Raw genomic sequence first — 27,522 nt, 5'->3', positions numbered from 1 at the left:
TTGTACACTTTGATGACTAATGATTCTGCCTTTTTCATGTCGAAGGCACCACTTTCTTCTGTTTGTTGCAACAAATCTGGTTGTGCGATAAATATGTTCCAGGTCGACCTCTTCCTTTTACTACTGAACTGGCTTGTTGTGTCACAACCTGTGACCGCACGGAATGCTGGTAGAGCAGCTACAACATCTGGAGTGATGTACAGCATCAACTGGTATGAATCGAAGGTCCTTTGCAGCACCTGCACTCATCCATATCAAAGCAGAAAACCGATGTTTATTATGTATCAACAGTACTAACATCAGTGTCTCGGCTGTGAATGACAATACGGTCGTATCCATTGCAGGAGGCAATGCTAAAAATGTTACAGCCAACTTTGTCAAATTATGCATTTTAACCTTCCAATTAAGCAATATTGACCCCTTGAAAATTCACGCACACACTTGCAAGCTTACCACCAAAAGAACATTGCGTACATTTGCCTTCTTTATGCAATAGAAAAGGTTTAAGGTATACGGGGAAATGTGGGAACGAAAATCTAAACTAAGCCTCTTTTCTGATGGTGGCCAATTGACTATTATACTCAAAGCTGTATTGCTTACATTTATCATCCAAAACTGGCTCCCACAGGAGATATCGCTTGTGTGAGATCAAGCGATATCTACATTGCAGCTAATTAGCTGTCAGTACACTTATGAAAGAAACAATGCCATCACCTGACAGACACTACACTCGTCCACAAGGTCACGCTCTCCTTGTGTGGCATCATGGGACACCCTGTCGTTGGCGTTACCGGGCGTTTAGGTTTCATCAATAATATCAGACTAAAGGCTCCTTTCAGAGGGCGCGCTCACAACTGATCTGTTAGGACACCAACGATGACTTGACTTGCTGCTCTTGGTATGAAGAACATCCCTCTTTGAGATGTCATTGAGTATGTATACGCTGGACCTGTGTATTCTGCTAGGGACCACACTTATGGTGGATGGTGGTAAGTTGAGGCATCCTTACTTTTTCATAAAAAACACTAAAGCAGTCCCGAAGAGAAGCAAAATTTACATGTAACAGACATTAATAACGGAATAAGGAGATAAACCTATTTTTATGAATCGATATGAAGGCTATCGAGGTATTCCCGCGCACATATTTTTGGGGAAAGGCTTAAACTGTTTGAAAGGGGTTTCCGTAACAAAAAGGAAACCTCTTTTTAACTTATCAGAATCAAGCATTCATCAATGTCATGGTACAATACATTATGATATTAAATAAGTCTTAGCAAAATCTATTTGTCAGGGTAATTTTGTTGTGAACAGATCCAGTCGTTTTAATATCAATATCTATCATCTTGTAGATTAGTATTTCAAAACAACACGGGCTTGATATTAATGCTCTTGACATAGCATGTTCATCTAATGTCGCATTAATTGAAATATTGGAATAAATCATGAAGACTGCCTTCGTTATGATAACTACAGCTGCTGGTAGGATCATCATGAATAAATCTATAAAACCTCTGTTTGTTAAGATCGGTACAGCCTACTCTTAATTTACACCTTCTTGAGTAAAATTTTAGTAACATTATACCTCCGATCTCAACATGCTATGTACGACCAGCTTCTTGAGTACAATTTTAGTGACATAATACCACCGATCTCAACATGCTTTGTACAACCAGCTCCTTCAGTACAATTATAGTAACATAATACCCCGGATCTCAACATTATATGTACGACCAGCTTCTTGAGTACAATTTTAGTAGCATAATACCACCGATCTCAACATTCTATGTACGACCAGCTTCTTGAGTACAATTTTAGTAACATTATACCTCCGATCTCAACATGCTATGTACGACCACCTGCTTCAGTACAATTTTAGTAACTCAATACCACCGATCTCAACATTCTATGTACGACCAGCTTCTTGGGTACAATTTTAGTAACAAAATACCCCCGATCTCCAAATAATATGTACGACCAGCTTCTTGAGTACAAGTTTAGTAACATTATACCTCCGATCTCAACATGCTATGTACGACCACCTGCTTCAGTACAATTTTAGTAACTCAATACCACCGATCTCAACATGCTATGTACGACCAGCTTCTTGAGTACAATTTTAGTAGCATAATACCACCGATCTCAACATGACATGTACGACCAGCTTCTTGAGTACAATTTCAGTAGCAAAATACCACCGATCTCAACATGCTATGTACGACCAGCTTCTTGGGTACAATTTTAGTGACATAATACCACCAATCTCAACATGCTATGTACGACCAGCTTCTTGAGTACAATTTTAGTGACATAATACCACCGATCTCAACATGACATGTACGACCAGCTTCTTGAGTACAATTTCAGTAGCATAATACCACCGATCTCAACATGACATGTACGACAAGCTTCTTGAGTACAATTTTAGTGACATAATACCACCGATCTCAACATGCTATGTACGACCAGCTTCTTGAGTACAATTTTAGTAACATAATACCATCGATCTCAACATTATATGTACGACCAGCTTCTTGAGTACTATTTTAGTAACATAATACCTCCGATCTCAACATTATATGTACGACCAGCTTCTTGAGTACAATTTTAGTAACATTATACCTCCGATCTCAACATGCTATGTACGACCAGCTTCTTGAGTACAATTTTAGTAGCATAATACAACCGATCTCAACATGCTATGTACGACCAGCTGCTTGAGTACAATTTTAGTGACATAATACCTCCGATCTCAACATTATATGTACGACCAGCTTCTTGAGTACAATTTTAGTAACATTATACCTCCGATCTCAACATGCTTTGTACAACCAGCTCATTCAGTACAATTATAGTAACATAATACCCCCGATCTCAACATTATATGTACGACGAGCTTCTTGAGTACTATGTTAGTAACATTATACCTCCGATCTCAACATGCTATGTACGACCACCTTCTTGAGTACAGTTTTAGTAACTAAATACCACCGATCTCAACATGCTATGTACGACCAGCTTCTTGTGTACAATTTTAATAACATTATACCTCCGATCTCAACATGCTTTGTACAACCAGCTCCTGCAGTACAATTTTAGTGACATAATACCACCGATCTCAACATGACATGTACGGCCAGCTTCTTGAGTACAATTTTAGTGACATAATACAACTGATCTCAACATGACATGTACGACCAGCTTCTTGAGTACAATTTCAGTAGCATAATACCACCGATCTCAACATGACATGTACGACAAGCTTCTTGAGTACAATTTTAGTGACATAATACCTCCGATCTCAACATGCTATGTACGACCAGCTTCTTGAGTACAATTTTAGTGACATTATACCTCCGATCTCAACATGCTATGTACGACCAGCTTCTTGAGTACAATTTTAGTAACATAATACAACCGATCTCAACATTATATGTACGACCAGCTTCTTGAGTACAATTTTAGTAACATAATACCTCCGATCTAAACATGCTATGTACGACCAGCTTCTTGAGTACAATTTTAGTGACATAATACCTCCGATCTCAACATGCTATGTACGACCAGCTTCTTGAGTACAATTTTAGTAGCATATTACCACCGATCTCAACATGACATGTACAACAAGCTTCTTGAGTACAATTTTAGTAACATAATACCTCTGATCCCAACATGCTATGTACGACCAGCTTCTTGAGTACAATTTTAGTGACATAATACCACCGATCTCAACATGACATGTACGACCAGCTTCTTGAGTACAATTTTAGTGACATAATACCACTGATCTCAACATGCTATGTACGACCAGCTTCTTGAGTACAATTTTAGTGACATAATACCTCCGATCTCAACATGCTATGTACGACCAGCATCTTGAGTACAATTTTAGTGACATAATACCACCGATCTCAACATGACATGTACGACAAGCGTTTTGAGTTCAATTTTAGTGACATAATACCTCCGAATTCAACATGCTATGTACGACCAGCTTCTTGAGTACAATTTTAATAACATAATACCTCCGATCTCCACATTATATGTACGACCAGCTTCTTGAGTACAATTTTAGTAACATAATACAACCGATCTCAACATTATATGTGCGACCAGCTTCTTGAGTACAATTTTAGTGACATAATACCATCGATCTCAACATGCTATGTACGACGAGCTTCTTGAGTACAATTTTAGTGACATAATACCTCCGATCTCAACATTATATGTACGACAAGCTTCTTGAGTACAATTTTAGTGACATAATACCTCCGATCTCAACATGCTATGTACGACCAGCTTCTTGAGTACAATTTTAGTGACATAATACAACCGATCTCAACATGCTATGTACGACCAGCTTCTTGAGTACAATTTAAGTAACATAATACAACCGATCTCAACATGCTATGTACGACCAGCTTCTTGAGTACAATTTTAGTGACATAATACAACCGATCTCAACATGACATGAACGACGAGCTTCATGGGTACAATTTTTGTAGCATAATTACACATTGGAAATCACAAAACTGCAAAGTAAAAAAAAGCAGCAAAGAGCAGCAAGAGACTTATCAAATTAAACATATTAGAATATCATATGCGAAACCTCTGACTCCTAAATTTTAACACTACGTCAACACTATGTGCGGCGAATCAGATGTAGCCGTGGGATCATTTGCCACGGTGGTGGATCCGGCGGAGTGACTACGAAATATTTGTTGATGAGAATTCTTTTCAACTCGTTTGGCCTGAAAGGCCGAGCGAGCTAATACCGTCACAAGCCGCTCCTCGTTTTCCATAATTTGTTTCATGTTTTTTTTCTTCTTTTATTGTGCGTTGATGTATGTTACTATAAGGGGTTCAAGTTTATTTGAAAAAATCAATATTGCAATTTCACTCTACCCACCAGGCAGCCAGTCACCTTGGATTTAAAAGAATTCAAAACATCTTCTCAAAACAATATAAGGGTCATATACAACTTGGTGGAAGAGATATTGATCGAAAATTCAAAATCGAAAATGCAAAAACATTATTCGTCTTAAACAGCTTCTCTTCAGACACCATTTGGGCCAATGACCCTTCAAACGAGTGTTCCCATCACTGGTGAAACCTGAATGTGTTCAAGAGATTCGAATCCGAGTTAAGATAGTTATGTATACTGCCTAACTTAAGATCTATTATAGGTCATTGTAGATGTCGCTGCAATGAAATTGAATCATAATGCTCTGCAGACCATTGTGGCGTCATTGGTTACTATGATGTCACAATCAAATGACATCACTAAAGGGTCTGCTACTAAATCCGTTAGCATTACTTTTACACTCAAGAAGGATCTTAGCACCTTTCATCCTTCGATCGGGACCCAGAACTGACATATGTGTAAGGACAAGGTCAGAGTGAAGGTCATTTGTAAAGGACATGTTCACTTTTATACCTTTAATCTGGCCTTATGGTGATTATAATGTTGGCATAATTACGTGTGACAAGTAATGCCACATTCTGTTGTATCAAACAAAGGTCACTCCGACCAACTTTTAATGAGTTGCATATGCAATTTAATTTCTGAAAGCACATGGTGATTTAATACAACAGGGATATCATATATCAATCTTTTCGGCACATTGTTATTTCATCAGGGGTCAAGGTCATCATCCAGATTATAACATAAAAACTTTATTTACCACCTAACTCACCGTATGGTCAAGGTCAAGGTCATTCGATAAAAAAACGAGTTTCCCATTGGATGTACATCGTTGAAACTGCGATTAGTAAGTTTGGTAAATAGCATCAGATCAAAGAATGTACTTTTGTCACAGAAATAGCGGCAGATTAAAACAGTAAAACATAATTTTTTGTTTCATTATTACGTTGTAACCAGCCCTGTAATGGCCCGCGTGCTGCTTACGGGGAGGATATTCAAATAGATGCCAGTCAAGTGAAGAATTAATGTTACTGATAGACCTTTGCTACAATAATAAGAGGGAGACATTTTCGACGACGCACTTGATTCGTAGACAGGCGCCAAGACCTGCGTACCCTCCCTGACCAAGCGATGCATTACAATACTCCTGACTGCAACAACATCGTTTTTACCTTCAGCCAATCACTAACATTTCAACAGGAAGATTCCATCAATAACAAACTCAACTCTGTGGTAATGTTGATTTTACATAATTTCGAAATGATCACGACTATATTATCGTAAATGTATGTTTAAAAATCACTATGAAATAGTGCTGATAACAGGTGTTACCGAAAAAGTGAGCATTTCCGTTTTTTAAGCTCTGTGGTAATATCCACTTTGCATTTGAAAAGAATATTTATGCATATATTGTTGTTGCAGAGAAAATCCAAAATGTCGGAACAAATTTGGTGTGGTCACATGACTATGAATTGGACATGAGGGGACACTGTTCCTTCACGTTCTCTGTGGCATATTGTGGAGCCTTCAAACTGGAGCTGTACCCTGACAAAGATCTCCCCGAACCCAAATACGAGATCTACATCGATCGTTACAGCTTAGAGAAGTATAAAGTTGGAATTAGGAAATCGTGTGATGCCGCGCATCTACTTTGTTCGAATGACGGTATGGGCACCAGCGGCCACGAAAACACGCCACTTGTCATCTGTGATGGTTCCACGTGGACACCGTTCTGGATATCTTGGTTTGGGGGCGTCATCATCCTGGGGAAGGGGACCACTGTCGGAGAAGCCATATTGAAAGAAGTCAGTGATCCACAGTTCAAGCACATCGACTATGTGAAGATGGGAGCTGACAATAAGACGACAGAAGCAAATTATAGATTTGGTAAGTAACATCTAAAAGTGAAACCATGGTATTGACCAGTGAGCAGTGTGACCGATAAGGAATGACGTCGAGGCATAGGATGAACAATGTTTTCAAGTTAAATGATAGACACACATGCCTGTTTTGCTGAGTTCCGTCCCTTAGGCGTGCCCCTTTGCTAGGGTCTTAGCTTCGAATCCAGTATGAGCTCTAATTATTATTAGTGATCAGTTAAGGGACGTATCTCTACATTACACAGCACTTTGCCACTTGAACCCCGTGGAAACGTGTCATATTCTAGAAATTGTGTACTTGCTTAATGATGGAAGATAGATCATGGTGTTACAGTTTGAAGGTGGCCACATAGGTCAGACCCAAATGCATGCATGACCTGGGATTGCCTGTGGATCATTGTTAGGGGAACACCAAGAGGAATCGAACATAGTCAAAGTAGTTTGTTTTCCGTTTTGTTTGTTAGAGGATGCCTAAAGTTGATGCAGGTTTTTATCACTTCGTGGATGTGACGACGTCGTAATCCAATCTTTGATTCCAATCCATAAACAAATATAAGTGTATACATTAAACATGCATCAACATGTCTTCCCTTTTCACTGTATACAGTTTTCTTTACTTTAGAACCCCGCGATGGCAGAACAATTGACCCCGATATGAGTTGCCGAAATATAGGTGAGTGTATTACAAACATTGTACATCAGAGACAAGTCTGGCTGTTTATTCTGTAGCCAGGAAACAGTTGACAGGACGTATGAACCTAAAGAAGACAGACTGGCTTCTTGTTGGCCATATGTTGCTTTCTGATATCACACTCTCAATCATTTAACTGTTGATCTTGGACTTTCAGAAAAAAATTGGGGACAATGCACTATGATGTAAACAGAGGCAAATCAAACCCAAAGATCGAGAAGAAAGCATTTTACCACATGCTTGGACTAGTTTGAGAAGCCACTTCAGCACGCTTTTCTGAACTATATCCCTAAGATGGACCCTTTCGTCTGGTTTTAAATCCCAGTTACTGGATCATGGTCATTGGTCAGCATGATGCGAATGTTTCTGGGTTCTTGAAAATCGTAAACGCTTATGTCGTGCCTCTACTTTGGTCTTCTCTTCCAAATAAAGCCAACACTTTGTGGTGTGAGTAATTTGCTGCACACTTAGGAGATGAATCCTAACCTCCATCCAAGCATTGATAAAGGATTAAAACATTAGTTTGTGATGCTTCATTAACGCCCTTAGTGCTGACATTCCATTAAACTAGGTTCTGCATGTCTGTGTCTTTTTCTTACATTAGCGACAACTTCAGTTGCTCCGGTTGCTACAGCTACGACGCATGGCACAACAACAGCTGCTACAACCACAACTCCAGCTGCTACAACTCAGACAGGTGGTCCCACAACAGCTGAAACAACAACTCCACAAGGTGAGTCGCACTGAGGTTCAAATACCCTTCCACAGAACAACCTTAAGCTAAGGTGATCATTGAGATTAAAATTTAATAAGAGGACGCTCCGACCAACGTTTAATAAGAAGCATATTCAATTTCATTTTTGAAACCACATGATGATTTAATACCTCACGGATATCCTATCGTGATGGTGTATCTCCTTCATACACCCGGGGAATCGTTTTGGCACATCGTTATTTCATCAGGGGTATGGTCATTGTCCAGATTATTGCATAAAATCGTTATTTACCACCAAACTCAAGAAGGATTTTCTGTGTAATTAAAAAAAGGTCGTTAGGTCAAGGTCATTCGAAAAACATGTTTCTCATTGGATGTAGACCGTTCAAACTACATCAGGTCAAAGAATGTACTTTTGTCACAGAAATAGCGGCAGATTAAAACAGTAAAACATAATTTGTTGTTTCATTATTACGTTGTAACCAGCCCTGTAATGACCCGAGTGCTGCTTACGGGGAGGATATTCAAATAGATGCCAGTCAAGTGAAGAATTAATGTTACTGATAGACTTTTGCTACAATAATAAGAGGGAGACATTTTTCGACGACGCACTTGATTCGTAGACAGGCGCCAAGACCTGCGTACCCTCCCTGTCCAAGCGATGCATTACAATACTCCTGACTGCAACAACATCGTTTTTACCTTCAGCCAATCACTAACATTTCAACAGGAAGATTCCATCAATAACAAACTCAACTCTGTGGTAATGTTGATTTTACATAATTTCGAAATGATCACGACTATATTATCGTAAATGTATGTTTAAAAATCACTATGAAATAGTGCTGATAACAGGTGTTACCGAAAAAGTGAGCATTTCCGTTTTTTAAGCTCTGTGGTAATATCCACTTTGCATTTGAAAAGAATATTTATGCATATATTTGTTGTTGCAGTGAAAATCCAAAATGTCGGAACAAATTTGGTGTGGTCACATGACTATGAATTGGACATGAGGGGACACTGTTCCTTCACGTTCTCTGTGGCATATTGTGGAGCCTTCAAACTGGAGCTGTACCCTGACAAAGATCTCCCCGAACCCAAATACGAGATCTACATCGATCGTTACAGCTTAGAGAAGTATAAAGTTGGAATTAGGAAATCGTGTGATGCCGCGCATCTACTTTGTTCGAATGACGGTATGGGCACCAGCGGCCACGAAAACACGCCACTTGTCATCTGTGATGGTTCCACGTGGACACCGTTCTGGATATCTTGGTTTGGGGGCGTCATCATCCTGGGGAAGGGGACCACTGTCGGAGAAGCCATATTGAAAGAAGTCAGTGATCCACAGTTCAAGCACATCGACTATGTGAAGATGGGAGCTGACAATAAGACGACAGAAGCAAATTATAGATTTGGTAAGTAACATCTAAAAGTGAAACCATGGTATTGACCAGTGAGCAGTGTGACCGATAAGGAATGACGTCGAGGCATAGGATGAACAATGTTTTCAAGTTAAATGATAGACACACATGCCTGTTTTGCTGAGTTCCGTCCCTTAGGCGTGCCCCTTTGCTAGGGTCTTAGCTTCGAATCCAGTATGAGCTCTAATTATTATTAGTGATCAGTTAAGGGACGTATCTCTACATTACACAGCACTTTGCCACTTGAACCCCGTGGAAACGTGTCATATTCTAGAAATTGTGTACTTGCTTAATGATGGAAGATAGATCATGGTGTTACAGTTTGAAGGTGGCCACATAGGTCAGACCCAAATGCATGCATGACCTGGGATTGCCTGTGGATCATTGTTAGGGGAACACCAAGAGGAATCGAACATAGTCAAAGTAGTTTGTTTTCCGTTTTGTTTGTTAGAGGATGCCTAAAGTTGATGCAGGTTTTTATCACTTCGTGGATGTGACGACGTCGTAATCCAATCTTTGATTCCAATCCATAAACAAATATAAGTGTATACATTAAACATGCATCAACATGTCTTCCCTTTTCACTGTATACAGTTTTCTTTACTTTAGAACCCCGCGATGGCAGAACAATTGACCCCGATATGAGTTGCCGAAATATAGGTGAGTGTATTACAAACATTGTACATCAGAGACAAGTCTGGCTGTTTATTCTGTAGCCAGGAAACAGTTGACAGGACGTATGAACCTAAAGTAGACAGACTGGCTTCTTGTTGGCCATATGTTGCTTTCTGATATCACACTCTCAATCATTTAACTGTTGTTCTTGGACTTTCAGAAAAAAATGGGGGGCAATGCACTATGATGTAAACAGAGGCAAATCAAACCCAAAGATCGAGAAGAAAGCATTTTACCACATGCTTGGACTAGTTTGAGAAGCCACTTCAGCACGCTTTTCTGAACTATATCCCTAAGATGGACCCTTTCGTCTGGTTTTAAATCCCAGTTACTGGATCATGGTCATTGGTCAGCATGATGCGAATGTTTCTGGGTTCTTGAAAATCGTAAACGCTTATGTCGTGCCTCTACTTTGGTCTTCTCTTCCAAATTAAGCCAACACCTTGTGATGTGAGTAATTTGCTGCACACTTAGGAGATGAATCCTAACCTCCATCCAAGCATTGATAAAGGATTAAAACACTTGTTTGTGATGCTTCATTAACGCCCTTAGTGCTGACATTCAATTAAACTAGGTTCTGCATGTCTGTGTCTCTTTCTTACATTAGCAACAACTTCAGTTGCTCCGGTTGCTACAGCTACGACGCATGGTACAACAACAGCTGCTACAACTCAGACAGGTGGTCCCACAACAGCTGAAACAACAACTCCACAAGGTGAGTCGCACTGAGGTTCAAATACCCTTCCACAGAGCAACCTTAAGCTAAGGTGATCATTGAGATTAAAAATTAATAAGAGGACGCTCCGACCAACGTTTAATAAGAAGCATATTCAATTTCATTTTTGAAACCACATGATGATTTAATACCTCACGGATATCCTATCGTGATGGTGTATCTCCTTCATACACCCGGGAAATCGTTTTGGCACATCGTTATTTCATCAGGGGTATGGTCATTGTCCAGATTATTGCATAAAATCGTTATTTACCACCAAACTCAAGAAGGATTTTCTGTGTAATTAAAAAAAGGTCGTTAGGTCAAGGTCATTCGAAAAACATGTTTCTCATTGGATGTAGACCGTTCAAACTACATCAGGTCAAAGAATGTACTTTTGTCACAGAAATAGCGGCAGATTAAAACAGTAAAACATAATTTGTTGTTTCATTATTACGTTGTAACCAGCCCTGTAATGACCCGAGTGCTGCTTACGGGGAGGATATTCAAATAGATGCCAGTCAAGTGAAGAATTAATGTTACTGATAGACCTTTGCTACAATAATAAGAGGGAGACATTTTCGACGACGCACTTGATTCGTAGACAGGCGCCAAGACCTGCGTACCCTCCCTGACCAAGCGATGCATTACAATACTCCTGACTGCAACAACATCGTTTTTACCTTCAGCCAATCACTAACATTTCAACAGGAAGATTCCATTAATAACAAACTCAACTCTGTGGTAATGTTGATTTTACATAATTTCGAAATGATCACGACTATATTATCGTAAATGTATGTTTAAAAATCACTATGAAATAGTGCTGATAACAGGTGTTACCGAAAAAGTGAGCATTTCCGTTTTTTAAGCTCTGTGGTAATATCCACTTTGCATTTGAAAAGAATATTTATGCATATATTTGTTGTTGCAGTGAAAATCCAAAATGTCGGAACAAATTTGGTGTGGTCACATGACTATGAATTGGACATGAGGGGACACTGTTCCTTCACGTTCTCTGTGGCATATTGTGGAGCCTTCAAACTGGAGCTGTACCCTGACAAAGATCTCCCCGAACCCAAATACGAGATCTACATCGATCGTTACAGCTTAGAGAAGTATAAAGTTGGAATTAGGAAATCGTGTGATGCCGCGCATCTACTTTGTTCGAATGACGGTATGGGCACCAGCGGCCACGAAAACACGCCACTTGTCATCTGTGATGATTCCACGTGGACACCGTTCTGGATATCTTGGTTTGGGGGCGTCATCATCCTGGGGAAGGGGACCACTGTCGGAGAAGCCATATTGAAAGAAGTCAGTGATCCACAGTTCAAGCACATCGACTATGTGAAGATGGGAGCTGACAATAAGACGACAGAAGCAAATTATAGATTTGGTAAGTAACATCTAAAAGTGAAACCATGGTATTGACCAGTGAGCAGTGTGACCGATAAGGAATGACGTCGAGGCATAGGATGAACAATGTTTTCAAGTTAAATGATAGACACACATGCTTGTTTTGCTGAGTTGCGTCCCTTAGTCGTGCCCCTTTGCTAGGGTCTTAGGTTCGAATCCAGTATGAGCTCTAATTATTATTAGTGATCAGTTAAGGGACGTATCTCCACATTACACAGCACTTTGCCACTTGAACCCCGTGGAAACGTGTCATATTCTAGAAATTGTGTACTTGCTTAATGATGGAAGATAGATCATGGTGTTACAGTTTGAAGGTGGCCACATAGGTCAGACCCAAATGCATGCATGACCTGGGATTGCCTGTGGATCATTGTTAGGGGAACACCAAGAGGAATCGAACATAGTCAAAGTAGTTTGTTTTCCGTTTTGTTTGTTAGAGGATGCCTAAAGTTGACGCAGGTTTTTATCACTTCGTGGATGTGACGACGTCGTAATCCAATCTTTGATTCCAATCCATAAACAAATATAAGTGTATACATTAAACATGCATCAACATGTCTTCCCTTTTCACTGTATACAGTTTTCTTTACTTTAGAACCCCGCGATGGCAGAACAATTGACCCCGATATGAGTTGCCGAAATATAGGTGAGTGTATTACAAACATTGTACATCAGAGACAAGTCTGGCTGTTTATTCTGTAGCCAGGAAACAGTTGACAGGACGTATGAACCTAAAGTAGACAGACTGGCTTCTTGTTGGCCATATGTTGCTTTCTGATATCACACTCTCAATCATTTAACTGTTGTTCTTGGACTTTCAGAAAAAATTGGGGGGCAATGCACTATGATGTAAACAGAGGCAAATCAAACCCAAAGATCGAGAAGAAAGCATTTTACCACATGCTTGGACTAGTTTGAGAAGCCACTTCAGCACGCTTTTCTGAACTATATCCCTAAGATGGACCCTTTCGTCTGGTTTTAAATCCCAGTTACTGGATCATGGTCATTGGTCAGCATGATGCGAATGTTTCTGGGTTCTTGAAAATCGTAAACGCTTATGTCGTGCCTCTACTTTGGTCTTCTCTTCCAAATTAAGCCAACACCTTGTGATGTGAGTAATTTGCTGCACACTTAGGAGATGAATCCTAACCTCCATCCAAGCATTGATAAAGGATTAAAACACTTGTTTGTGATGCTTCATTAACGCCCTTAGTGCTGACATTCAATTAAACTAGGTTCTGCATGTCTGTGTCTCTTTCTTACATTAGCAACAACTTCAGTTGCTCCGGTTGCTACAGCTACGACGCATGGTACAACAACAGCTGCTACAACTCAGACAGGTGGTCCCACAACAGCTGAAACAACAACTCCACAAGGTGAGTCGCACTGAGGTTCAAATACCCTTCCACAGAGCAACCTTAAGCTAAGGTGATCATTGAGATTAAAAATTAATAAGAGGACGCTCCGACCAACGTTTAATAAGAAGCATATTCAATTTCATTTTTGAAACCACATGATGATTTAATACCTCACGGATATCCTATCGTGATGGTGTATCTCCTTCATACACCCGGGAAATCGTTTTGGCACATCGTTATTTCATCAGGGGTATGGTCATTGTCCAGATTATTGCATAAAATCGTTATTTACCACCAAACTCAAGAAGGATTTTCTGTGTAATTAAAAAAAGGTCGTTAGGTCAAGGTCATTCGAAAAACATGTTTCTCATTGGATGTAGACCGTTCAAACTACATCAGGTCAAAGAATGTACTTTTGTCACAGAAACAGCGGCAGATTAAAACAGTAAAACATAATTTGTTGTTTCATTATTACGTTGTAACCAGCCCTGTAATGACCCGAGTGCTGCTTACGGGGAGGATATTCAAATAGATGCCAGTCAAGTGAAGAATTAATGTTACTGATAGACCTTTGCTACAATAATAAGAGGGAGACATTTTCGACGACGCACTTGATTCGTAGACAGGCGCCAAGACCTGCGTACCCTCCCTGACCAAGCGATGCATTACAATACTCCTGACTGCAACAACATCGTTTTTACCTTCAGCCAATCACTAACATTTCAACAGGAAGATTCCATCAATAACAAACTCAACTCTGTGGTAATGTTGATTTTACATAATTTCGAAATGATCACGACTATATTATCGTAAATGTATGTTTAAAAATCACTATGAAATAGTGCTGATAACAGGTGTTACCGAAAAAGTGAGCATTTCCGTTTTTTAAGCTCTGTGGTAATATCCACTTTGCATTTGAAAAGAATATTTATGCATATATTTGTTGTTGCAGTGAAAATCCAAAATGTCGGAACAAATTTGGTGTGGTCACATGACTATGAATTGGACATGAGGGGACACTGTTCCTTCACGTTCTCTGTGGCATATTGTGGAGCCTTCAAACTGGAGCTGTACCCTGACAAAGATCTCCCCGAACCCAAATACGAGATCTACATCGATCGTTACAGCTTAGAGAAGTATAAAGTTGGAATTAGGAAATCGTGTGATGCCGCGCATCTACTTTGTTCGAATGACGGTATGGGCACCAGCGGCCACGAAAACACGCCACTTGTCATCTGTGATGGTTCCACGTGGACACCGTTCTGGATATCTTGGTTTGGGGGCGTCATCATCCTGGGGAAGGGGACCACTGTCGGAGAAGCCATATTGAAAGAAGTCAGTGATCCACAGTTCAAGCACATCGACTATGTGAAGATGGGAGCTGACAATAAGACGACAGAAGCAAATTATAGATTTGGTAAGTAACATCTAAAAGTGAAACCATGGTATTGACCAGTGAGCAGTGTGACCGATAAGGAATGACGTCGAGGCATAGGATGAACAATGTTTTCAAGTTAAATGATAGACACACATGCTTGTTTTGCTGAGTTGCGTCCCTTAGTCGTGCCCCTTTGCTAGGGTCTTAGGTTCGAATCCAGTATGAGCTCTAATTATTATTAGTGATCAGTTAAGGGACGTATCTCCACATTACACAGCACTTTGCCACTTGAACCCCGTGGAAACGTGTCATATTCTAGAAATTGTGTACTTGCTTAATGATGGAAGATAGATCATGGTGTTACAGTTTGAAGGTGGCCACATAGGTCAGACCCAAATGCATGCATGACCTGGGATTGCCTGTGGATCATTGTTAGGGGAACACCAAGAGGAATCGAACATAGTCAAAGTAGTTTGTTTTCCGTTTTGTTTGTTAGAGGATGCCTAAAGTTGACGCAGGTTTTTATCACTTCGTGGATGTGACGACGTCGTAATCCAATCTTTGATTCCAATCCATAAACAAATATAAGTGTATACATTAAACATGCATCAACATGTCTTCCCTTTTCACTGTATACAGTTTTCTTTACTTTAGAACCCCGCGATGGCAGAACAATTGACCCCGATATGAGTTGCCGAAATATAGGTGAGTGTATTACAAACATTGTACATCAGAGACAAGTCTGGCTGTTTATTCTGTAGCCAGGAAACAGTTGACAGGACGTATGAACCTAAAGTAGACAGACTGGCTTCTTGTTGGCCATATGTTGCTTTCTGATATCACACTCTCAATCATTTAACTGTTGTTCTTGGACTTTCAGAAAAAATTGGGGGGCAATTCACTATGATGTAAACAGAGGCAAATCAAACCCAAAGATCGAGAAGAAAGCATTTTACCACATGCTTGGACTAGTTTGAGAAGCCACTTCAGCACGCTTTTCTGAACTATATCCCTAAGATGGACCCTTTCGTCTGGTTTTAAATCCCAGTTACTGGATCATGGTCATTGGTCAGCATGATGCGAATGTTTCTGGGTTCTTGAAAATCGTAAACGCTTATGTCGTGCCTCTACTTTGGTCTTCTCTTCCAAATTAAGCCAACACCTTGTGATGTGAGTAATTTGCTGCACACTTAGGAGATGAATCCTAACCTCCATCCAAGGATTAAAACATTTGTTTGTGATGCTTCATTAACGCCCTTAGTGCTGACATTCCATTAAACTAGGTTCTGCATGTCTGTGTCTCTTTCTTACATTAGCAACAACTTCAGTTGCTCCGGTTGCTACAGCTACGACGCATGGTACAACAACAGCTGCTACAACTCAGACAGGTGGTCCCACAACAGCTGAAACAACAACTCCACAAGGTGAGTCGCACTGAGGTTCAAATACCCTTCCACAGAGCAACCTTAAGCTAAGGTGATCATTGAGATTAAAAATTAATAAGAGGACGCTCCGACCAACGTTTAATAAGAAGCATATTCAATTTCATTTTTGAAACCACATGATGATTTAATACCTCACGGATATCCTATCGTGATGGTGTATCTCCTTCATACACCCGGGAAATCGTTTTGGCACATCGTTATTTCATCAGGGGTATGGTCATTGTCCAGATTATTGCATAAAATCGTTATTTACCACCAAACTCAAGAAGGATTTTCTGTGTAATTAAAAAAAGGTCGTTAGGTCAAGGTCATTCGAAAAACATGTTTCTCATTGGATGTAGACCGTTCAAACTACATCAGGTCAAAGAATGTACTTTTGTCACAGAAATAGCGGCAGATTAAAACAGTAAAACATAATTTGTTGTTTCATTATTACGTTGTAACCAGCCCTGTAATGACCCGAGTGCTGCTTACGGGGAGGATATTCAAATAGATGCCAGTCAAGTGAAGAATTAATGTTACTGATAGACCTTTGCTACAATAATAAGAGGGAGACATTTTCGACGACGCACTTGATTCGTAGACAGGCGCCAAGACCTGCGTACCCTCCCTGACCAAGCGATGCATTACAATACTCCTGACTGCAACAACATCGTTTTTACCTTCAGCCAATCACTAACATTTCAACAGGAAGATTCCATCAATAACAAACTCAACTCTGTGGTAATGTTGATTTTACATAATTTCGAAATGATCACGACTATATTATCGTAAATGTATGTTTAAAAATCACTATGAAATAGTGCTGATAACAGGTGTTACCGAAAAAGTGAGCATTTCCGTTTTTTAAGCTCTGTGGTAATATCCACTTTGCATTTGAAAAGAATATTTATGCATATATTGTTGTTGCAGAGAAAATCCAAAATGTCGGAACAAATTTGGTGTGGTCACATGACTATGAATTGGACATGAGGGGACACTGTTCCTTCACGTTCTCTGTGGCATATTGTGGAGCCTTCAAACTGGAGCTGTACCCTGACAAAGATCTCCCCGAACCCAAATACGAGATCTACATCGATCGTTACAGCTTAGAGAAGTATAAAGTTGGAATTAGGAAATCGTGTGATGCCGCGCATCTACTTTGTTCGAATGACGGTATGAGCACCAGCGGCCACGAAAACACGCCACTTGTCATCTGTGATGGTTCCACGTGGACACCGTTCTGGATATCTTGGTTTGGGGGCGTCATCATCCTGGGGAAGGGGACCACTGTCGGAGAAGCCATATTGAAAGAAGTCAGTGATCCACAGTTCAAGCACATCGACTATGTGAAGATGGGAGCTGACAATAAGACGACAGAAGCAAATTATAGATTTGGTAAGTAACATCTAAAAGTGAAACCATGGTATTGACCAGTGAGCAGTGTGACCGATAAGGAATGACGTCGAGGCATAGGATGAACAATGTTTTCAAGTTAAATGATAGACACACATGCTTGTTTTGCTGAGTTGCGTCCCTTAGTCGTGCCCCTTTGCTAGGGTCTTAGCTTCGAATCCAGTATGAGCTCTAATTATTATTAGTGATCAGTTAAGGGACGTATCTCTACATTACACAGCACTTTGCCACTTGAACCTCGTGGAAACGTGTCATATTCTAGAAATTGTGTACTTGCTTAATGATGGAAGATAGATCATGGTGTTACAGTTTGAAGGTGGCCACATAGGTCAGACCCAAATGCATGCATGACCTGGGATTGCCTGTGGATCATTGTTAGGGGAACACCAAGAGGAATCGAACATAGTCAAAGTAGTTTGTTTTCCGTTTTGTTTGTTAGAGGATGCCTAAAGTTGATGCAGGTTTTTACCACTTCGTGGATGTGACGACGTCGTAATCCAATCTTTGATTCCAATCCATAAACAAATATAAGTGTATACATTAAACATGCATCAACATGTCTTCCCTTTTCACTGTATACAGTTTTCTTTACTTTAGAACCCCGCGATGGCAGAACAATTGACCCCGATATGAGTTGCCGAAATATAGGTGAGTGTATTACAAACATTGTACATCAGAGACAAGTCTGGCTGTTTATTCTGTAGCCAGGAAACAGTTGACAGGACGTATGAACCTAAAGTAGACAGACTGGCTTCTTGTTGGCCATATGTTGCTTTCTGATATCACACTCTCAATCATTTCACTGTTGTTCTTGGGGGGCAATGCACAATGATGTAAACAGAGGCAAATCAAACCCAAAGATCGAGAAGAAAGCATTTTTACCACATGCTTGGACTAGTTTGAGAAGCCACTTCAGCACGCTTTTCTGAATTATATCCCTGAGATGGACCCTTTCGTCTGGACCGCCTCCGTGGTCTTGTGGTAGAGCGTCTGCCCGGAGAGCGGAAGGTCCGGGGTTCGATCCCCAGCCGCGTCATACTAAAAGACGTTAAAAGAGGGTACTTGTTGTTACCCTGTCTGGTGCTCGGCATTGAGGGGCTAAAACAAGGACTGGTCGGCTCGGAGTCAGTATACTGTGTCTGAGTGGGATATTCACGTTAAACTGCGGCATGGTATCTCAGTTAGCTAGCACTGTAAATCGGCATCAGTCCGGACTAGTACAAGCAGCCACACAAACACACACACGTACATGCACGTCGCTATATAAGTTCAATAATCTTGGACGCGACCTCACCTCACACGTCACCTTTCGTCTGGTTTTAAATTCCAGTTACTGGATCATGGTCATTGGTCAGCATGGTGCGATTTTTTCTGGGTTCTTGAAAATTGTAAACGCTGATGTCGTGCCTCTACTTTGGTCTTTTCTTCCACATTAAGCCAACACCTTGTGATGTAAGAAATTTGCTGCACAGTTAAAACTTATAAAAGAGACGGGCATATCGTAAAGTAATACCTTAACATAAGAAAATGGCATTTCTCTATAAAATCTCAAACACGAGCAGGCGATCGTGAAATGAAAATAAAATGATCCACCTTCAGAATGATCAGCTTTGAAAAACACTGCCACAGATAGAACCGTTTTGGACCCAAAACCTATCGTCCCAAAACACCCGCATCATTCATCCGTGCACGTGGGAAGGGGTAGTTCTTGATTTTGACACTTCCGTTAAAGGTCGTCAAGCTGCACTGAGCCATGTGTATTGTTGATTCTCATTATCCACAGAAACACGTCAGCTCTCTTCTCTTGCTTTAATTCAGTATTTGTGATCAGGGTGGGAATGCGTCATCTACAACGTGATAGACTCTTAATGTCGTTGGCGTGCTTCAAACTGGTAGAACTCAGTGAGAGGTAGCCACTATGTTCTGTGTGTCTCAGTCTGTCTGTCAGAACAGCTTTTTACAGACACAAAATGTCATTGATCGATCCCACACAGGGCACCCTAGGTCCAGTATCGATTAATAAAAAAACAGGCTTCAAAGAGAAATCGAGCCCAAGCAGCTAATAAAACCGCTGTTTACTTGTGCCAGGCCACCGGAGTTCAAACGTACAGACCAGATGATTGGAAAATGTCTGTATGCAGCTAATATACATGCTCGACGATCACGGATGGTACCCTCGATAATTATTCGGTTCATTCTAGCCAGACGCCAATATTGCTGATTGATCAAGACATACAAAACGTTCATACACATGTCCCTGTCGTCTTCCTTGGCTGTTTGCATCCTTACAATACATAGCCAACACGTCCTGATGATTATCCCATCACACCTAGTTCTTCCTTTGTCTTATCCATCCATTACCATGAGTCGATACCCCTTTTTTTTGTAACCATGCTTATCTCATCGAGTGAGGGTTACGGTTTGTCAAGACATGACTGTCTATTATGTATTTTCTTTGTGATCTACGACAATTAGTTCCAAAAGTAATTCAGGCATAAAGAATTAAAGCAATTACATATTAAGAATAGAATTTACTTCAACAATCAATTCGATATTGATCTTATATTTCCAGATAAATGCAGAACATCATTACGAAATACATAATGAGTATTATTATCATCAACCAGTCTTTGAGAAATTCAGTTTAGTTTTTGTAATTGATAATTCTAATACAGTAAATATATCTTCAAGCACACGCCTTCCACGATACTATGTTGGACATATATATGTACATGTATATAATCGGTAGGTTTCTCGGGAGGATAAAGCCAACAGATAAAAACGATATTTGTTGGGGTCATATGCGGATAGAGATGCAAATATCAAAGGTCAAGTAGGGACTACTTTCAGTGTTTATAAACAAACATGGCGTCACCCTTGATATTCGTCGATCGTGTCAAAATTAACCATCGGGAATCTGGAGAAACTACTGGCATAGTTGCTATCATTATCAAACGAATAGTCTAATATACTGAAAATCAGGGTCTTTCTGTGACATAGCTGAGGGATTTTCCAAGTATTGGCAACTTTGGAGATATAAATTGCGAAACAATTTAGCGAGGACACTAGCCTCGCGGGATCAGATTCCATTGCAATGTTTAGGTAATATTTGCGGGAGATGGGAAGAGATTTTTCGAGCACAGAAATAAAGAATGACATAATGTGACAAAGAGGTTATCACGCTTGTGTGTTTGGGGATGGCTCGCTAAATACAATGTTTATTCCTAATACGGGTACTTACCATCCCCAAACACATTCGCGTGATAACCTATATATACATATGCACGGAATATTAGTTAACTGAAACATAGCATAAAAATTTCTACAATGACATTACTTCTTCCGTATTATACCAAGAGAAAACATGTAAGTTCCTTGTGCAGTCGTCACCATTACCATTACCAACAGAGGGGCAGCGAAACGTGTTCAGTATCAATAATGAAGCACGTGCGTACGCTGACTGTATATGTTCTCTCACACAAGAGGATTATAAAACTAGACAAATGAGCATTTAAATATTCAAATAGATTTTCAAAAGTTCTTGTGAAGTGACTTCCCTTGTGCTGAAAGTGATTTTATACACACTATGTTCCGATGGAAATGGTTTTAATTCATTCATAAACGCGATTATCTGATATAGTTCTGTTATTGTCAAATAGCCAATTCCCTTCTACTGATTTACCCACCCGAACTAAAATGACTAGATAAACCTACTGTTATATTTAGATCCAAGCACATAGATTCAGAGTGTCTATTAAGTTTCCGCGAGACACTGCAGAACGTTTGAGGTACAGTCAAGCATGCTCATTCTTCGATGTTTTAAAGAGCATCTTTCGACTTGCTAAAACGTTCTTTGATAAGGGATACAGCTTTCAATGCCTTGGGACCGACTTTCTATGGTCTGGTATTTTATGAAATAATTATGATCCATACTGTAATGTCGTTTTCACACTTGCAGTGCTAGATTCCGTTATACAATGTACTATACGTCTGTTTCATTTTTTTATTACAACAGACGCTGCAAAAATCACAGCTCCAACTGCAAGAACTCAGACCGATGGTTCCGCAGCAACTTCAGCGACCGCTACTTCGGCTGCTACAACTCAGACAGGTGGTCCCGAAGCCACCTCAGCAACGGCTCAAACTTTTGTCAAGATGAGAGTTAATAATTGTGACAACGAGCGACGGCCTTATTCTGAAGATCTGGCAATGGTTTTCGAAGTAGCAGCCGACGACACAACACTGTCCCCGAGCAACCCCGACGTCGTGGAGCTCTCCTCGGCAACATCCGGCAGCTGCGCCGAGATGTGCGCTTCACGTAAGACCTGCGTGATGTACAGCATCAGCAACACGGGCACCTGCAGGATCACCTCCGCCTGTCAGCCTGTAGTGGAGGGCGAGACTAACTCGGCTATCCTGTTCCTCAAGTATTGGGGATGATCACATGGACGCCATGACAGAACTGAAACAGTGTTGTTTCACTTCTAGTCAATAACTTAAATACTGTAGTTCACCACAAGCCATTGACCTACTTGTATATTGGGGATTATCTCTAGTGAGTCAGTCACATCACCGTGCTTGCAAGTGGTAAATGTCTAAGACCTGTGTCACTGTGAACAGGCACCCAAAATTAAAATGACATACTGTGATATATCTGAAATACCTTTACAGCCTTGTTTAACCATAATACACAAGCTGCTGGGGTAAAAACAAAATTAGATTAAATTCCGATGTGATGACCACAATAGTGTTCCAAATTTGTGAATTCTCTGAGGTAACATTTCAGGTCAATTCATTCAGTCAATACATTAGATAGTTAATTTGTTATTATTTACATAGCGTCACAATCTCGACAACCTTACATTTTAAAACAAATGTGAACTAAACATATAATTTTACAACATTCAATGCATCTACATTGTTCCACATGATGCGCTTTCAAATATGAAAACATTTTTTATGTCAAAACCAATTTTATGTTACATGGATCTCCTATTTGAAGACTGTGGGAGAGCTTTGTAATGATAAGTAAACATTAGTATATTCCCAATATGGAACAGTGTGAAAAGTGAGTGAGTTGGATTTAACGCCGCTTTTAACAGTAGTCAAGTTATATCGCGGCGTGTCAGCTTAATGTGGGAGGAAAGCCCCGAAGTGATACAGGTCTCATATGTTTACCACTTTGGTGAAACCAACAAGCATGGGTATGGTGCTGACAAACCTAAAACCATAATCGGGGCGAACCGGGATTCGAACCCACAATCATAGGTTTCTGGCGTACCCAAGGGACGCAGCTCTGCAAAACAAATCGCGGCGCCAGTGTGAAAAGCTCACTGTTGGTGTCCCTCTGCGATGGCATGGCTTGAATGTTTTGTTTTGTTTTTTAAAAATGTTATTCTCAAGAAATATAGATTTCATGTATGCTTATTTATTATCGATACATTACATGTCAGAAAGCAATAACATTGCTCTCACACGCCTCTTTCTATTCTTCATATATGTATGTACATTCCTCGAGAATGTTTCTAAAAGCATGTAAACTGAAGCTAAAAGGGTTTTCCATAATGATCAGAAATATGTGCAGAAAGAGTTCATATACTATTCCGACTGTATCAGAACTGTTTAGGAATCGCTGTCTATTAGTGATGATACCAGGTTTTCGCGACAACGTGGATGTCACCTGGTTCAAACGTTTATAAACCCACAATTCCCTTGTGAGAGAGAGGGAGAGAGATCGACGTGGGCTGCCATATATACAGTTAGCATTTGAGGAACATAATACGTCTTACGTTCTATTTCTTACCTACATTTACATGAGTACTCGAGTATTCGAACGGATGATGATACTGTACCATCTTACATTATGATAAAAATATACAATATGTATACATGAATACATCACAATGCAGCTGGTTTACACAAGGGCAAAATATTTAAGTTGTTTGGCCAGGGTAGAGTTGTAAGATAGAAATGTGGAGGCCATTTCCAAATTTAACGAACCAGTGACCAACATTCTGCAATTCCATATTTGAATTTACCACGTACCATGTTATGTTCATGGGTTTGTGCAGGTCAGCACTTGACTTCCCTATGCATGTCTTTGTGACGGGCCGCCTCCGTGGTCTTGTTGTAGAGCGTCCGCCCGGAGAGCGGAAGGTCCGGGGTTCGATCCCGCGTCATACCAAAAGACGTTAAAAGATAGTACTTGTTACCCTGTCTGGCGCTCGGCATTAAGGGGCCAAAACAAGAACTGGCTCGGAGTCAGTATAATGTGTCTGAGTGGGGTATTCACGTTAAACTGCGGCATGGTATCTCAGTGAGCGAGCATTATAAATCGGCATCAGTCCGGACTAGTACAAGCAGCCACACACACACACACGTGCATGCACGTCGCTATATAAGTGCAATAATCTTGGACGCGAAGTTAAACCCCATTTCATTACATTTCACCTCACCTCACCTCACCTCACCTCACCTCACCTCACCTCACCTCACCTCACCTTTGTGACGGGTGCCATCGGTGGGTCAATATATGCTTTCATTCAAGCGAACGCCAAATATCATCACTAATTAGTCGTGATTCATACTTATGATATAGTCTGAAACATAGAACATATTTGCAGACTTTGTATGATAATGGAAAAAAGGTTTGCTGCTGTTAGAATGCAGTAATAAGTAAAGATATGTAAGCATTATTTAGTTATATCATATTCCTTCTTAAAGAAGCAGTTATACATGTACATAGGATTTTGCTTGCCTCTTATATTTATATTTCTAAACATAAACGATAAGCTTACTCTGAGAAAAAGTGGACAAACAAATTGTGGAAATACGGAATAAAGCAGCCCAATGGAAAGGGATACTAGTATGCAGTAATGGTTTCTCGCAAATTGAAGTGGTCTTGTTTTAAGTAACCGTCTTTGAAGGTCAAGGTAATTGGACAAGTGGGGGCACGGATGGCCCAGTCGTCTAAGGCGCCGCGATTCGCTGTGCAGAGTTGCGTCCCTTGGGCACGCCAGGAACCTATGATTGTGGGTTCGAATCCTGGTTCGCCCTGATTATGTTTCTAGGTTTGCCAGCACCATACCCGTGCTCATGGGTTTCACCGAAGTGGTAAACGTCTGAGACCTGCATCACTTCGAGCTTTTCTCCCACATTAAGCTGACACGCCGCGATATAACTGGAATACTGTTAAAAGCGGCGTTAAACCCAACTCACTCACACTAATTGGACAAGTCATTTGTAAGGTAGTGGTGTGTCCTTGTGAACTGGACAAAACCTGTGTTGGGGTGACATATTTGCATGTTTTAAACTAGAAATAATGAACTAAATAACTGACCGAAATTGAGGATCAATGGACTGTTACGAAACGTCACTTGCATTATCTCTGTTTAATAGTGTACTGCATTGGCATCCCAAAATCCAGAAATTATATCATTAGACTGGAAGTAATGACAATAGAGCTTTAATCTGGTCTGGGGCTGTTTGCAGGTAAGCCAAAGGTAGTAGTGAAAGTCGCGGTATGTCAGCTGGAGGGAAGGTACTCTAGTCTGGTCTGAGGTTGCAGTGTGCATGTATTTCGCCAAGCCTAAGTTGACAGTATAGCACTGAAACAGGTGGTATGTAATGGTTTCTTGAGCTTTCTGGAAATGAAGGGGTTGCTTCCTGTTCACAAGTACTTGCAAACACCTTTTTTTGCTTTCTGAACGTTTCGTTTGATATTTGATAACCGTTTTCAATGTAGTTACTGTTGTGAATGTCTTTTGCATTTTTTCAAATTGATATCATCCATGTGTTGTGATGGCGTTTGATTATGCGATGCTTCTTTAATTTGACATGTGTGGTCGTTTCCAGAGGTCATTTCTATTTTATCTGTATCAACTTTTCCCCTGAATAAAGAGTGCCAGCATTACCTTGTTTCTATGCACCAGTTTTCTTGGAGTCTTGGCATTAACATACTATCTCTTAACTCTTAAAGACATCATGATCAAATCTACAGATAAGAAAACTGTTAGTTGAACGTATTTAACAGAAAACATTGAATGAGTGTTCAATTGCACGGTCTTCTTTTTGTCATTTTGTCATGTAGAATTTGAATATTCTCGAACTGGCATTTATTAGCTGTATTTGCTAATACCAATACATAATCTGCCTACAGATATGGATTGAGAACGAAGAGCTTTCGGGTTCAGTAAACCCAATTGCTGATGACAAATCTACTTTTGAACCTTTAGCATCAGAAACTGGTGGATGACTTTACGCTTGCTCGTTATCCAAATACCAAATAGGTAACGAATACACTGGTGACAAAGTATAATTTTAGTATTACTTCTTCAGGTCAAACAACGTTTCAGCCTGACAGTTACTTTCCTAACTTATATGTCTTAGTTGTAAGTCAAAATCTAGATTTTATTATATTCATAAGTTTTGTGTCCAAGTCAGCGAGCCTAACCACCTGATCCCATTAGTCGCCTCTTACGACAAGCATAGTCGCCTTTTACGGCAAGCATGGGTTTGCTGAAGACCTATTCTACCCCGGATCTTCACGGGTCCATAAGTTTTGTGGACACTATTCACTTAAGAATTGAACGTCAGTTTGGATGTGTTCATTGAAGTGGAGGTTCACACAGTTTAACCAGTGCTTTTAAATCGTTCACCCTTCAATAAACCCATCCAAACTGACGTTCAATTCTTATAATTTCAAACTTTGTAGTTTACTGGCCTCGCCGAATAATATCGTAACAATGATTGCTTACTCTGAAGTTCTCTGTTTTAGCTGAAGAACATTGAACAATGTTACTTTGTCGCTATTTGCCGGCTCTCTCACATACTCTTCCCCACTCATACTCAGTTACGCAAAGGAAAATACTTCTTTGAATATATACAACATAAGCTGAAAATATGTCAACATCGACATAATTTAATTCTCTGAACAAATTGACAAATAATATTTGGGATTAATCTAATCTTAATAATAGGTAACTGGAAAGTGAACAAAAATATAAACATGACTTGATGCACTGTGGCAAGGTCAACCTTTAAGTGTGGATATGTATGTGACCTCACAGAGGTTTGTCAAGAGGTGCATTTCCAGTCGAACGGGAACATGGGGAATGAAATTTATACTTACTGCTGTTTAAAGTCAAGTTTATAGAACAGTTATGGAAAACACCTCGGGGCATGAATTTTCCAATGGCACTATCAAATTGGGTAGATGAGTGATTTGTGAAGGTGTTACTTGTGTTCTGATAACCGCAAACATTTTTTCAGACGATGTGGAATGGACTACTGAGGTTTGAATGGAGTGCTCTGAATGAAACTTGTGTGTTTTGTGTTTCAGCGTCAGGCTGTGTTATGTTTGAGTTATGTTTGGTATTTGTTGTGTGTGCTGTAACACTTTGCTGAGCTGGTGTTTCTTGTCACATGAGATGGGCCTACTGCATGACCAAATGTTCGCTTCATTTCTGTGCCTGGTCCTTCCATGTGTCGACGCTTCTCTGCCTAGA

General features: G+C 40.2%; 1 protein-coding gene across 1 annotated transcript; it reads left to right on the top strand.

The window, feature by feature from the left end:
* The first annotated feature begins 908 nt into the window (after positions 1–908).
* On the top strand, positions 909–22,456 carry LOC139445228 (uncharacterized). Its single transcript, XM_071226371.1, has 14 exons — positions 909–989; positions 6,344–6,808; positions 7,424–7,474; positions 8,097–8,225; positions 9,161–9,625; positions 10,241–10,291; positions 10,914–10,988; positions 13,763–13,816; positions 14,751–15,215; positions 15,831–15,881; positions 16,493–16,600; positions 17,534–17,998; positions 18,614–18,664; positions 22,032–22,456. The coding sequence occupies exons 1-14, from the start codon at positions 923–925 to the stop codon at positions 22,454–22,456; spliced, it is 2,922 nt and encodes a 973-aa protein (XP_071082472.1). The 5' UTR covers positions 909–922.
* Positions 22,457–27,522: the final 5,066 nt, after the last annotated feature.

The sequence above is a fragment of the Haliotis cracherodii genome, unplaced genomic scaffold, assembly GCF_022045235.1.
Source record: "Haliotis cracherodii isolate W230 unplaced genomic scaffold, xgHalCrac1.p SCAF_10, whole genome shotgun sequence".
In the NCBI taxonomy this organism is placed as follows: domain Eukaryota; kingdom Metazoa; phylum Mollusca; class Gastropoda; order Lepetellida; family Haliotidae; genus Haliotis; species Haliotis cracherodii.
The sequence above is the reverse complement of the archived record's forward strand: the minus strand, read 5'-3'. Positions and strand labels throughout refer to the sequence as shown.